At 43.6% G+C, this 12,916-nt stretch overlaps 1 protein-coding gene across 5 annotated transcripts in view; it reads left to right on the top strand.

Annotated features, from left to right (window-relative positions):
* The window catches only part of LOC121709307 (clathrin heavy chain 1-like), a 42,567-nt gene that overhangs the window by 23,894 nt on the left and 5,757 nt on the right, over nt 1-12,916 (top strand). For all 5 annotated transcript variants that reach the window (XM_042092571.1, XM_042092570.1, XM_042092573.1 and 2 more), the window contains 21 exons: nt 653-805; nt 970-1,092; nt 1,461-1,598; nt 1,948-2,112; nt 3,695-3,875; nt 4,060-4,223; nt 6,294-6,419; nt 6,668-6,810; nt 6,976-7,210; nt 7,791-7,913; nt 8,030-8,175; nt 8,395-8,578; nt 8,758-8,950; nt 9,151-9,308; nt 9,490-9,654; nt 9,914-10,021; nt 10,894-11,061; nt 11,345-11,494; nt 11,669-11,800; nt 11,920-12,030; nt 12,169-12,339. In XM_042092571.1, coding sequence (XP_041948505.1) covers nt 653-805; nt 970-1,092; nt 1,461-1,598; nt 1,948-2,112; nt 3,695-3,875; nt 4,060-4,223; nt 6,294-6,419; nt 6,668-6,810; nt 6,976-7,210; nt 7,791-7,913; nt 8,030-8,175; nt 8,395-8,578; nt 8,758-8,950; nt 9,151-9,308; nt 9,490-9,654; nt 9,914-10,021; nt 10,894-11,061; nt 11,345-11,494; nt 11,669-11,800; nt 11,920-12,030; nt 12,169-12,339 — 3,237 coding nt within the window. The remainder of the gene's footprint in view (nt 1-652; nt 806-969; nt 1,093-1,460; nt 1,599-1,947; nt 2,113-3,694; nt 3,876-4,059; nt 4,224-6,293; nt 6,420-6,667; nt 6,811-6,975; nt 7,211-7,790; nt 7,914-8,029; nt 8,176-8,394; nt 8,579-8,757; nt 8,951-9,150; nt 9,309-9,489; nt 9,655-9,913; nt 10,022-10,893; nt 11,062-11,344; nt 11,495-11,668; nt 11,801-11,919; nt 12,031-12,168; nt 12,340-12,916) is intronic.

The following is a 12,916-nucleotide window of genomic DNA, read 5'->3' as shown; positions in this document are numbered from 1 at the left end:
TCTTCTCAATGCAAGTAGAACGCTCCATTGACTTGAATGGGATTTCCCAGTTCTAGTGGTCATTATTTTTCGACTAGAGGACCTCTGAAAAAAATAATGACCGCTGTCAATGGCAACGGAGTTAGTGCTTCTAATTCAGGTCTCTCATATCACTCCGCAACTACTGGAACTTCATTCAAAAGTGAAAAGCAGACGGTTGATCAGCTGTGTTCTAAAGAATGTTTGATTCAAGTTCAGTGTGTGTTGCGAACTATTTGTTTCTCAGCAAATGCCACGATGAACAGTAACAAAAAGGCTAGGCTATGTAGGCTAAAGAGTCTGGGGAGTTTATTGTTTCGTTTTGTCAAGTAGCCGGTCATTAATGGGAAAATAAATCCCTTCAGGGCGGAACAAGACCCTCCGCTGCGTGTCGCGGTCCGGTTTGCCCTGTCGGGATTTTCCCAATAATGACCGGCGTTCTATACATTATCCCTTACTTATCCCACAAGCAAATTTTATTTATTTATTTAGTTATTTATTTATTTTTACTTATGTGTAAGTGATATTTCATTCCTTGTCTATGGTCAGAGTGTGTTTATGGTTAAATAGAAGTCTATTGCTGATGTGCTGCCTTTGCTGGGATCCTCATCCTTAATGCTTTGTCCCTGTACAGCTGGAGTGCTCTGAGGAGCTGGGAGACCTGGTGAAGTCTGTGGACCCCACCCTCGCCCTCAGCGTCTACCTGAGGGCCAACGTCCCCAACAAGGTCATCCAGTGCTTCGCCGAGACCGGCCAATTCCCCAAAATCGTCCTGTACGCCAAGAAGGTATGGCAGCCCGTCTTCATCTTGGAAAATATAAGGCTGTAGTAAAGATGCCACTCGGGAAGTGCCCCCTTGTTACTGTGTAGTCTGTACTGCTGTGTAATTGACGAGTTTTGATCTCTCTCTCTCTCTCCCTCCCTCTCCCTCTCTCCCCTCTCTAATTGCAGGTTGGCTATACTCCAGACTGGATCTTCCTGCTGAGGAACGTGATGCGCATCAGCCCTGAGCAGGGCCTGCAGTTTGCCCAAATGCTGGTGCAGGACGAGGAGCCCCTGGCCGACATCACACAGGTCAGAGGAGATGGAGGGAAAGAGAGACACAGGGGTGGGAGGGAGAAGGGAGACCCCTTGTGGGGATTGTTGAATTTGCAGGAGTGGGATGTTGGAACGGCTGAAGTGAATGGCTATGAAGCAGATAGAAATTAGAGGAAGTGAAGGTTAACTTCATTCAGACAGGGAGATGATGTAAGAATAAACAGGAAGCTGATCTTTTCACCTTTTGAGACATTGTCACATCAAATGTGTCAACACAAGTCTATGGGACTAATTTAGATGCATATGGACATCCTTAACTATATTTTGAGACAGTATAAAGAGCCTGTGTGTTTATTAGCTGTTAAAAGCATCTTTGAATTTTATGGGTTTCCTGTGTTCTGCAGATCGTAGATGTGTTCATGGAGTACAACCTGGTTCAGCAATGCACTTCATTCCTACTCGACGCACTTAAGAATAACAGGCCCACTGAGGGTCCCCTGCAGACTCGCCTTCTGGAGATGAACCTGATGCACGCACCACAGGTAGCAAACGGCCCACACAATTATTAATTTAGCAGACACTGTTATCCAAAGTGACTTACATATGTCAACTGTATTACAAGAGATTACATTGTCCCTGGAGCAACTTGGGGTTAAGTGCCTTGCTCAACGGTGGAAGCCAGAAGTTAAACCCACAACTTTTCAGGCTACTGCACGCTAGCCCAGCTTCTTAACCACTACACTACCACTGCCCGTAACGGAGTGTGGTCGCTCACACACACCTGCACATGATCATCTAGTGGTCACTCTCCCCCTGTAATGATTCCTCACCCACCTGCTTTGATTCATCCCTTTATATGACTGCTTCTGTTTGCTCTTCCTCTTGTCACAGGTGGCCGATGCCATTCTGGGCAACCAGATGTTCACCCACTATGACAGGGCACACGTGGCCCAGCTGTGCGAAAAGGCCGGCCTCCTCCAGAGGGCGCTAGAGCACTACACAGACCTGTACGACATCAAGCGGGCTGTGGTCCACACACACCTGCTCAACCCAGAGGTGAGCCGCAAGGGACTACACCCATTCCACACCCAGTCCTCCTCACTTCCTTAGTCCAGTAATCTCTCTTCAAAGTATACTCGTGCAAAGTACACTCGTGCCTGTTCAAACATGCCATTCCTGTAGAAAACCCGTAGCCCAATTACATGCCTGCAGGTAGGCCTGATAGGGGGGGGGGGAGGGGGGGGGGGACATCATTCCAGTTAAGCATTTAATAATAAATACTGAATATTATATTATAATATATTAGCCTATAATTAATGTGCAGTAAGCAGAAGCAGTTTTTTTTTTTTTTTTTTTTTTTTTTAACTGATCAAAATGACACGCTTAAAGGAATTATCCGGAGTAAAATGCACTTTAGATCAATTTACGGATGATTGGGAGTACATACGTTGACTTGACATCAAAATCATGTCATTCGGATGTGTTTTGAGAAAGTTCGATTTTACCGTTTTTAGTCAAAACTCGTTAGCCAAAACTCGTTAGCCAGGGCATGTCATTTTGCCGCTACAAAACGCTATTTTTATACCTCTTCTACAGTTCCAAACAACATTACACTTACGTGGTAGTGAGTAGAGGGTCCCTAAAGCCAAACCGAAGTATCCCGAGGTCTTTATGTGGTCAGATAGAGAGTCCAGAATGAATTTCATCAAGCCAGTACCTTTCCGGAAATGTTGCTGCTGCAGCTAGCATCTTTAGGGGAAAGTCTGTAGTAGAAAGATGCATCATGAGATTTGCAACGATGTGACTCAAACAGTCTTTGGTAGCATAAGTGGCATGTCGCTCTGTCTGCCACTCGTTGTCTAGCTGTGTGACATTCTGAAACGTCCTTAAATTCGGGACCATTAGCTTATCGTGTGTTTCAACTTGGGACAATGCAGTCGAAATTGTCGTTTGTTTATTCAAAGTCTCAAGTCCAAAGTAGCCTGGGCTATTCGAAGTGTCAGTTTAGTGCACATCATTTTTACGCTTTACGTTTTGAATAGCCTCTGCATACCCGTGTTTGTTTAGCGTGTTGTTGTAAAATCCGCGGAATCATTTTATGCAAGCAAACTGCCTACATGGAGTCTTTATTGTTGATGTCAGACATGATAATCATACAAAACATCTTGCATCTTGACCCATGCTGTGCCCTGATTCAGTGCTGACCATCGGTTCGAGAGATACGCAAATACACACACAGACACACACACACACAGACAGACAGACGTTCCTGTAATTTAAAGATAGATAGAGGAGATCCCAGCACAGCACAGTCTAAGCTAGAGTTAAGTTCATAATACTCAGGGCAACTTTTTGTTGCTGGGTGCTGTTCTTTAAAATTGTTTCTTTTATCATCAGTCAGCACATTTTCTTGGTCATTCAATCAGGAAGTGGTTATGTGGTTGCCCAACAACATTGCCCAACAACATTGCTCAAAACGTTTTCCATGAATCATTCTGTCTTAACGGCATTGCTTCAGATTAGAACATTTACATTTATGATACATTTACGTACTGAAAATGTACAGATATTTCTTATCTTTACAATTATGACTGCTACCTCATGAATGGTCTAATATGTGTGTGTGTTTGTGGATCAGTGGCTGGTGAACTTCTTTGGCTCACTGTCGGTGGAGGACTCTCTGGAGTGCCTGAGGGCCATGCTGTCAGCCAATATCCGCCAGAACCTGCAGATCTGCGTGCAGGTGGCCTCGAAGTACCATGAGCAGCTCTCCACCCAGAGCCTCACCGAGCTCTTCGAGTCCTTCAAGAGCTTCGAGGGTAGGAGTTTGGCACTCTCCTGTCATTATTGTTGCCCCTTTTCATCCTTGACCTTGACTCGTTAACTGAATGAATTAAGGTTAAACCCTTAGTCTGAGTCGAGCTGCAGGTGAATGTTGATGTGTATGTAGACACACACAGCAGCAGCAGCACCTCTAGTGATGCGGTTGATATTGTGTTGCAGGTCTCTTCTATTTCCTGGGATCCATTGTGAACTTCAGTCAGGACCCCGAAGTGCACTTCAAGTACATCCAGGCTGCCTGCAAGACCGGCCAGATCAAAGAGGTGGAACGTATCTGCAGGGAGAGCAACTGCTATGACCCTGAGCGTGTCAAGAACTTCCTCAAGGTACTGATTATGAAGGAGTGTATAGCTCAGCAATCATGATGTTTTTAAACATGATTAATAAAGTGACTCATTCTTACTCTCCTCTGTGGTTACTTTCTACACACTTGCACTTCAAATAGGTTGTGGTCTTCAATTGGTCATTTTTGTATACTGTGAGAATATAGTTTTGTTGTTGGGACCAGTTACTCTTCTAGCTGTCAAGTCTTTCTTATTAGAGTTGTGCTTATTTAAAAAATTGGATTCAAGCTTATTTTTTATAACATTTTGTTTTGAAATGGATACTTTAGGGCAAGGGAGGCTTTGTATTTTCTACAATTATTTCCTCATGTAAACGGCCAAGGCAGGTCCTTGAAAGTTAAAAGGATAAAGAGATTTTTGTTTGTGGTTGGTCTTTCTTTTTTACATGACTGAAAAAAGTGTCCTTGTAGTTTGGTGTCCTCTTGCTAATTAGTAGTAGACGTTTGCAGTGCCTCAAAACATTTGTCCTGATGGCGGTTATTATCTTTTGTGCTTTTCCCTGTGTCTTTGGAATGGGCAGGACATGAACCAGGTAAATCTCTCCCAAGTACAGGACTCCCACTTCCCCTTTTTTTTCTGTTTGCTTTTCTTTCTCTTTTTTTTTTTCCTCCCTTGTTTTTCTTTGGTCATCCCACCCTGGCTCTGCAACACCAGTGTTGGGAGATTTTGTTTATTTTGTGACTGTACAAAGTCATCTGCTCCTTTTTGGGTGCCGGTCATTTTGCTCAGTGCTGGTGGCGTGACTCAGGCGGGTGAGCAAGCCTATCGGTAGACCAGTGGCCAGTTTGTACATTTGTGCCAGTGTGTTGGTGGTTTTTTTTTTTTTTGTGTGTGTGTTTGGCTGTGGTTAGTCAATGGAGACCCTGTTTCCTCCCCCTTTTTTCTCTTACCAAAAATAAATGGAAGTCAGAGATCGAGAGGTTACCCCCTGGCGACCAGGCTCATGGTCAGAATTTTTCAGAATTGATGCCACTATTGTGGTTTGTTCGTTCCTCATATAGGGGTTTGGCTGTTTTTGATTTGTTTTTAAAGAGCAGAGGACTGAGTTTTTTGGAGATGTCGGAGCCAGTAGGCTTTGTTGCGCCTTTTTGACTGGTTGATGAGACTGTTCAGTTACTGGTCTAGGACTAAGGGAAATGCTTTTATTACTTAGACTCTGAAGTCTTTTAGAATTTCCTTTGTTTCGTAATTAAGTTCTGAAACTTGACCCAGAGCCTGCTTGCTTGTTCAGAACTGCACAGTTTGTTCCTGTTTGGTGTATTGATCATAGGCGCTGAAGGCCAGTGGAATACATATCAGGGTTTTCAGACATGTTTTGTCTCCCTTGCGAGAACCTGCACTTTGTTCTGGAGTTGATGTTTTTCACTGCGTACTTGAGAACAGGGTTATGCCTGCATTGAGTGTGCTTTCAGTCAACACAGTTCTCATAGGCAATTGAAGTTGTGCAGGAGATCCAGTAAGAGTGTGTGGCAGTGATGGTGAAAAGCCAGCAGGGGGAGCTAGCAGACTTTTCTAACAGCCAGACACCTTAGGCGGCTTTGTGATTTAAATAAATACGTATGGGGAGATATTTTTATTTTTTATTTTTAATGCATATGAGCACTGGACCCATCCTCTAACCTCTCGAAATGTGACTCATTCCATTTACTGTAGTTGAGATTTTTGTTTTATTCTCAGTATTGTTGTTGTTGTTGTTGTTGTTTCCTTGGTATTGGTCTCATTATGAATCACTCCCGCAGGGCCGGTGCAATTAGAAAATGATACCCCTGTTTCATTTTCAGTGATTCTGATGATCATTATTTATAGCCTTGCACTCCTAGACACATGGTCTCTGCTAGATTACAGTCCTGTCTGCCTGCTTAGTAGGTATTAGGTCTGGGCAATGATTCTGGTTAAGAACACCTCTAGATTGTGTTGTCATATTTAAGCTGAATTGCCTGTTGCTAGTTGAGGCAGCTTGGACTGTAGTTTCTGTGGAGATGTCTGTTGTTGCTGTTCCGTTGGTTCTTCCTGTGATGTTGACACTCTGTCCTTCCTGTCTTCGATGGATAGGAAGCCAAACTGACAGACCAGCTGCCGCTCATCATCGTGTGCGATCGCTTCGACTTTGTGCACGACTTGGTCCTCTACTTGTACCGCAACAACCTGCAGAAGTACATTGAGATCTACGTGCAGAAGGTGGGTGAATGAAGTTCAGACAGATTGCCAAGAGTTAATATAGTCTGTAGTGAACCATACCAATACAGTTGTTTATTAGCTGGGATTTAGTTTCCAGCAATATTATATACTTATGCATTTTGTATGTTTGTTTTTGTTACCTTTTTTGGTAGCTGAATTGCCAAAGCTATTCATAATAATTGTTGAACTGGAAAATTTAAATTTAAATGATGCCTGCCTAATAGTGCCCATGTTCAAACATTTTTTAGGTGAACCCCAGCCGTCTGCCGGTGGTGATTGGTGGCCTGCTAGATGTGGACTGCTCCGAGGATGTGATAAAGAACCTGATCCTGGTGGTCCGGGGCCAGTTCTCTACCGATGAGCTAGTGGCAGAGGTGGAGAAGAGGAACAGGTACACCCCTATTCACAACCATACTGTGAAACTTATGCAACACTGGAGCTACCAGTGTTTTACCAGGCCTGCCAGGTTTTTTATTTATGTAAACAATACAAAAGATTGTCTGTGAGGATCATTCTCTGATTATTTTCTCACACCTGTTGCCCGTTTTGCTGGCAGACTGAAGCTCCTCTTGCCCTGGCTGGAGGCTCGTATCCATGAGGGCTGTGAGGAGCCAGCCACACACAACGCCCTGGCTAAGATCTACATCGACAGCAACAACAACCCGGAGCGCTTCCTGCGGGAGAACCCTTACTATGACAGCCGCGTGGTGGGCAAATACTGCGAGAAGAGGGACCCCCATCTGGCCTGTGTGGCCTACGAGAGAGGACAGTGCGACCAGGAGCTCATTAACGTCAGTACCACCTTTCATTTGCAGTATTACACTTGACACTATCAACGTTTACATGGACACTTCTATTCCGATTAGAAACTAAATAACGGTTCAATCGGAATTAAAATTCTGATTGGATCAGGAATTTTCATTCCGATTGAGATGTTTATATGACAATTTTTATAGGAATGAAAGAGGTGGTGTAGTCCATTCCTATTCTGAATGAACAGCCATGTATACAGTCATTCGGATTGACTGCTGTGTCTTCTCAAGGAAAAGTAGGCAACAACAGCTATTCTGATCAAAGATTCTAAAGCAAATTCTGATCAGAATAGAACGTACCCCATGTAAACAGACGACACACATTTTTCAATCGGAATAGTTTAATCGGAATGACAAGAACTGTCCATGTAAACCCAGCTACTGATACACAAATGTAATGTAATATAAAATATGCCTTGGTCTTTATTCATACTGCTGTTACCATATTTTCCTCTTTGTCCTTTAGTGCCTCATAGTACTGAAGAACTTGCCCTAACTGTCAGCTGGTCTATTCCACTCATGCCTTAGATATTATGTTAATGTCTGCGTTTTCCTGCAGGTCTGCAATGAGAACTCCCTCTTCAAGAGTCTGTCCCGTTACCTGGTCCGCAGGAAGGACCCTGAGCTCTGGGCCAGCGTTCTGCTTGAGACCAACCCGTACAGGAGACCCCTCATTGACCAGGTCTGCATAACACCTCACATGTTGAACAAGTAAAACATAGACAGTTCACTCTCTTGAAACATTGGTCCTGTAGTTGCTTTATGTCACTGATTCCTTATTGATGTTGTTGCTTGTAGGTGGTGCAGACGGCTCTCTCTGAGACCCAGGACCCTGAGGAGGTGTCCGTCACAGTCAAGGCCTTCATGACCGCCGACCTGCCCAACGAACTCATTGAACTCCTGGAGAAGATTGTGTTGGACAACTCTGTATTCAGTGAACACAGGTAGAGACTCCTATAAACTGACACGAGATTACTATTCATTGCAGGTTTGGTCCCCACTTGATTGTTTTTGAAAGACCATTGTATACATTTCAAGTCCTCAACAAATACAAATGTATTGTATTCCAAAGCGGCTGTAGTTTGTGATTGACATGGCATAGTATAAGTAAACCTGCTGAACCTGAGTGAAAAAAATCAACCTTTTTTTTTTTTTGTTCTCAGAAACCTTCAGAATCTGCTGATCCTGACGGCCATCAAAGCAGACCGCACCCGTGTCATGGAGTACATCAACCGCCTGGACAACTACGACGCCCCTGACATCGCTAACATCGCCATCAGCAACGAGCTCTTTGAGGAGGCCTTCGCCATCTTCAAGAAGTTTGACGTCAACACCTCAGCCGTGCAGGTGCATTAAGATCACAACACGGTGCACAAGGCTATGGGAGGCTTGTCTTATTTACAGCCTAAATTATTACCCATTATTCTGGTATTTTGAGTGTTAAAGAGTTTTTTAAAGGCTGAGAAGTATTGACTTTTCCTAAGCCGGATTTTTCAGTTTGGTAAATCAACGTTCTTGGTCCTCAGGTCCTGATTGAGCACATTGGTAACCTGGACCGGGCGTATGAGTTTGCTGAGCGCTGCAATGAGCCGGCTGTGTGGAGCCAGCTGGCCAAAGCCCAGCTCCAGAAGGGCCTGGTGAAGGAGGCCATCGACTCCTACATCAAGGCCGACGACCCCTCCGCCTACATGGAGGTGGTCCAGGCCGCAGACAAGAGCGGTAAGCAAGGGGGCCTCTTGGCGCTTCAGGTCCGCTATGTATGTTATTTTAAGGAAAGGTTGTTTTGGTAAATGGCTACCTATATATCTCATTTGCAAATACCCGTTACTGTCAGTGTAGTGCAGTGTTATCAGTTGAAATAATTTGTCTAATTTCTGCGAGGGATTTGTCTAACCGGTGCTGTTTGAACTTGCGTTTAGGTAACTGGGAGGACCTGGTGAAGTTCCTGCAGATGGCCCGTAAGAAGGCTCGCGAGTCCTACGTGGAGACAGAACTCATCTTTGCCCTGGCTAAGACCAACCGGCTGGCTGAGCTGGAGGAGTTCATCAATGGACCAAACAATGCCCACATCCAACAGGTGTGTGTTTAGTCATGGTTGTGAATGGGAAGCATGACTGCAGTGCAGTGCTAAATGTAGGGTAGAAGTGCAATTGCATTTGCGCTTTTCTTTAAGTGCTACTCCATTTCTTGTATCTGAATTGTTATTTGACTAGAGGTTGGGAATGATTTGTATGTGTTTTTTTTTTTTTCTTCTTTAGGTTGGCGACCGTTGTTATGATGAGAAGATGTACGACGCTGCAAAGCTGTTGTACAACAACGTGTCCAACTTTGGGCGTCTGGCCTCCACCCTGGTGCACCTCGGAGAGTACCAGGCAGCCGTGGACGGAGCCCGCAAGGCCAACAGCACACGCACCTGGAAGGAGGTGAGTGTAGCAGACCCCCACCTGCCCAACTGAGACAGTCGTGTCTTACGGGCATTCTGTTCAGCTGGATTAACTATCCTTCAGATAAGTCAGTTTTACTGGTAATGATCTACGTTTTATGCTCTGGATGAAATTAATCCTTTGTTGGGTTTGATGCAGTGTTTTGATGTTTTGCTGGTCTATGTGATTGTAATGGGAATTTGAGTTGAAGTTTCAGAAATGTTGTTTTTTTAATGTAACCCTGTGTGTTGTGTGTTAGGTGTGCTTTGCCTGTGTGGATGGGAAGGAGTTCCGGCTGGCCCAGATGTGTGGCCTCCACATCGTGGTCCATGCAGATGAGCTGGAGGAGCTGATCAATTATTATCAGGTACAGTGCTGCTCTAAAACTTTAATACATACATACATACCTATTATCAGGTACAGTGCTGCTCTAAAACTTTAATACATACATACATATACCTATTATCAGGTACAGTGCTGCTCTAAAACTTTAATACATACATACATACATACCTATTATAAGGTACAGTGCTGTTCTAAAACTTTAATACATACATACATCACCCTCAAGCACATTGGACTTTCTTAATTTAATTTATATAGTGTATTTAGTTTTGTTAGTTTTCTTATCTTTCTTATCTTCTACTGTCTTTATTGTACAGTGGAGTTTAGTTATATGTTTATACTTATACTTATGTTTACCATTTCTGCTGTAAGTGCATGTTGTGTGTGATGTCTGTATGCTACTGAGACCCTTGAATTTCACCTTGAGGATCAATAAAGTATCTATCTATCTATCTATCTATCTACGTGCATGAATACATTTTCAAAGTGCTTATATGACAGTATACTGAACATAATATGAGTATTTTTATTTGCTGTTTATATTATCTGTCTTAGATATTGGTAATTAATATGATGTTAGATTATTTTATTGGAAGTGTAATCATTAGTTAGTGTTATTAATTACTTGTTAATTACTGGGCAATGTCTGTATTTAATTCCAGACCCTGGCTCTGCTTTCCAAAAGCACACAAAATAAGACCCGAGCATTCCTTTCAATGTGTTCATTCTGATGCATGTTTTCCTGCTAAAAAAACAACCCTAGTGCCAGCCATTTTTTTTTGCCTTGTGTTTAGAGCTGCGCTCTGTTGGAGGCCTAAACAAGGCCCTGTGCGTTTTGATTGAGCATTGTAGTGGTTGCAAAACTAACCTCAGCTCGTGTGTGTGTGTGTGTAGGATCGTGGGTACTTTGAGGAGTTGATCACCATGCTGGAGTCGGCCCTGGGCCTGGAGCGTGCACACATGGGCATGTTTACAGAGCTGGCCATCCTCTACTCCAAATTCAAGCCGCAGAAGATGAGGGAACACCTGGAGCTCTTCTGGTCCAGAGTCAACATTCCAAAGGTAGAGGGAACCAAACGACTTGGCAGCATGGTTACAACAACAGTGGAACTTAGAAAAAAAAAAAAAAAAAAAAAAAATTACAAGGCCACCCATGGCTTTAAGTCTTGGCAGTGACAGACTGATAACTTCCATATTATATTTCAACCGTCAAGTTTAATTCACTTAAATGTCTTTTTTAATGTTAACAATTATAAGTGACAGCGAAATAACAATTCATGAACAAATGAACATGCAAGTGTATTTTTGTAGAGCTAACTTAAGACTTGCCTGTCTTCCTGGTCAGGTTCTGAGGGCTGCGGAGCAGGCCCACCTCTGGGCAGAGCTGGTCTTCCTGTACGACAAGTACGAGGAGTACGACAACGCCATCCTCACCATGATGAGCCACCCCACAGACGCCTGGAAAGAGGGCCAGTTCAAAGACATCGTCACCAAGGTAACGGGACCGCTCTGTGTGATCGCTCGCAACTGCTGACCACATGACCGTGTTGGGAATGCTATTGTATAATCAGCATAATAAACATATGTTGGAATCAACAGTGTATAAATAAATCAACTATGTATAATATGAATCAACAATCTGTAATAAACACACATGTTTTTGTTCCAGGTGGCCAATGTTGAGCTTTACTACAAAGCAGTTCAGTTCTACTTGGAGTTTAAGCCTTTGTTACTGAATGACCTGCTCATTGTGCTGTCCCCGAGACTGGACCACTCCCGAGCTGTCAACTTCTTCAGCAAGGTGAGCAGTGTAGTCATCACGTCCAGCCATGATGGTAGTTTCTCCTAAAAACCGATGTCACGTTGCATATCACTGCACTCCTCAGAACACTCAAAGCCCTTTCTCTCCTCACTTTACAGGTGAAGCAGCTGCCTCTGGTCAAACCATACCTGAGGTCAGTACAGAACCACAACAACAAATCTGTCAATGAAGCACTCAACAACCTCTTCATCACTGAGGAAGATTACCAGGTAATATGCCTGTGTGTGTGTGATTAAAAGCTATAATAATGTTCTATGATGGAGAAAATGTTAAGTCACAGACATGTAGTTGCTCTGTTCTAAATGACCAACATATTTTTTCCTTCTTCCTCCCATTCATTCCTTCAGGCTCTGAGGACGTCCATAGACGCCTACGACAACTTTGACAACATCTCCCTGGCCCAGCGGCTGGAGAAGCACGAGCTGATAGAGTTCAGGAGAATCGCTGCCTACCTCTTTAAGGGCAACAATCGCTGGAAACAGAGTGTGGAGCTCTGCAAGAAAGACAAACTCTACAAGGTGCGGGACTTTTTCTGAGATTTTCAAGAGGAGGATGTACCAGTGATATTTTTTTAGAAACACTTTAGTCTTGTCTGGTGAAAAATGTATGTTAATAACAAGTAAATACATGATCTGTATATTTTGCCCAAATTAATTTTTCTGTTCTCAGTTGACTGCTTTTATCAGTGTTATCAGTCAGTATCATTGTTAAGTTTTGTTAAAGGGACACCAGGCAACGTTTTCGTGTTAATTCATCATCGTAGGCGGTGGTAGTGTAGTGGTTAAGGAGCTGGGCTAGCGTGCAGTAGCCTGAAAGTTGTCGGTTCAATTCCCAGCTTCCACCGTTGTGCCCTTGAGCAAGGCACTTAACCCCAAGTTGCTCCGGGGACAATGTGATCCCTTGTAATATAGCTGACATATGTAAGTCACTTTGGTCAAGAAGTGTCTGCTAAATGTAATGTAATGTAATGAAATCTTCGTAAGTCGGTATATGGTTAAATGACTCATTACGGGGCGAATGAAGGTTCTCTCGCCCGCCCCTACTGCCTGTAGAAAGAATATCCCACTTGCAAGTTCGGTGTATCCTACCCGCCAC

Source organism: Alosa sapidissima, chromosome 5 (assembly GCF_018492685.1).
Source record: "Alosa sapidissima isolate fAloSap1 chromosome 5, fAloSap1.pri, whole genome shotgun sequence".
Lineage (NCBI taxonomy): Eukaryota > Metazoa > Chordata > Actinopteri > Clupeiformes > Clupeidae > Alosa > Alosa sapidissima.
This window is presented reverse-complemented; position numbering and strand designations above follow the sequence as displayed.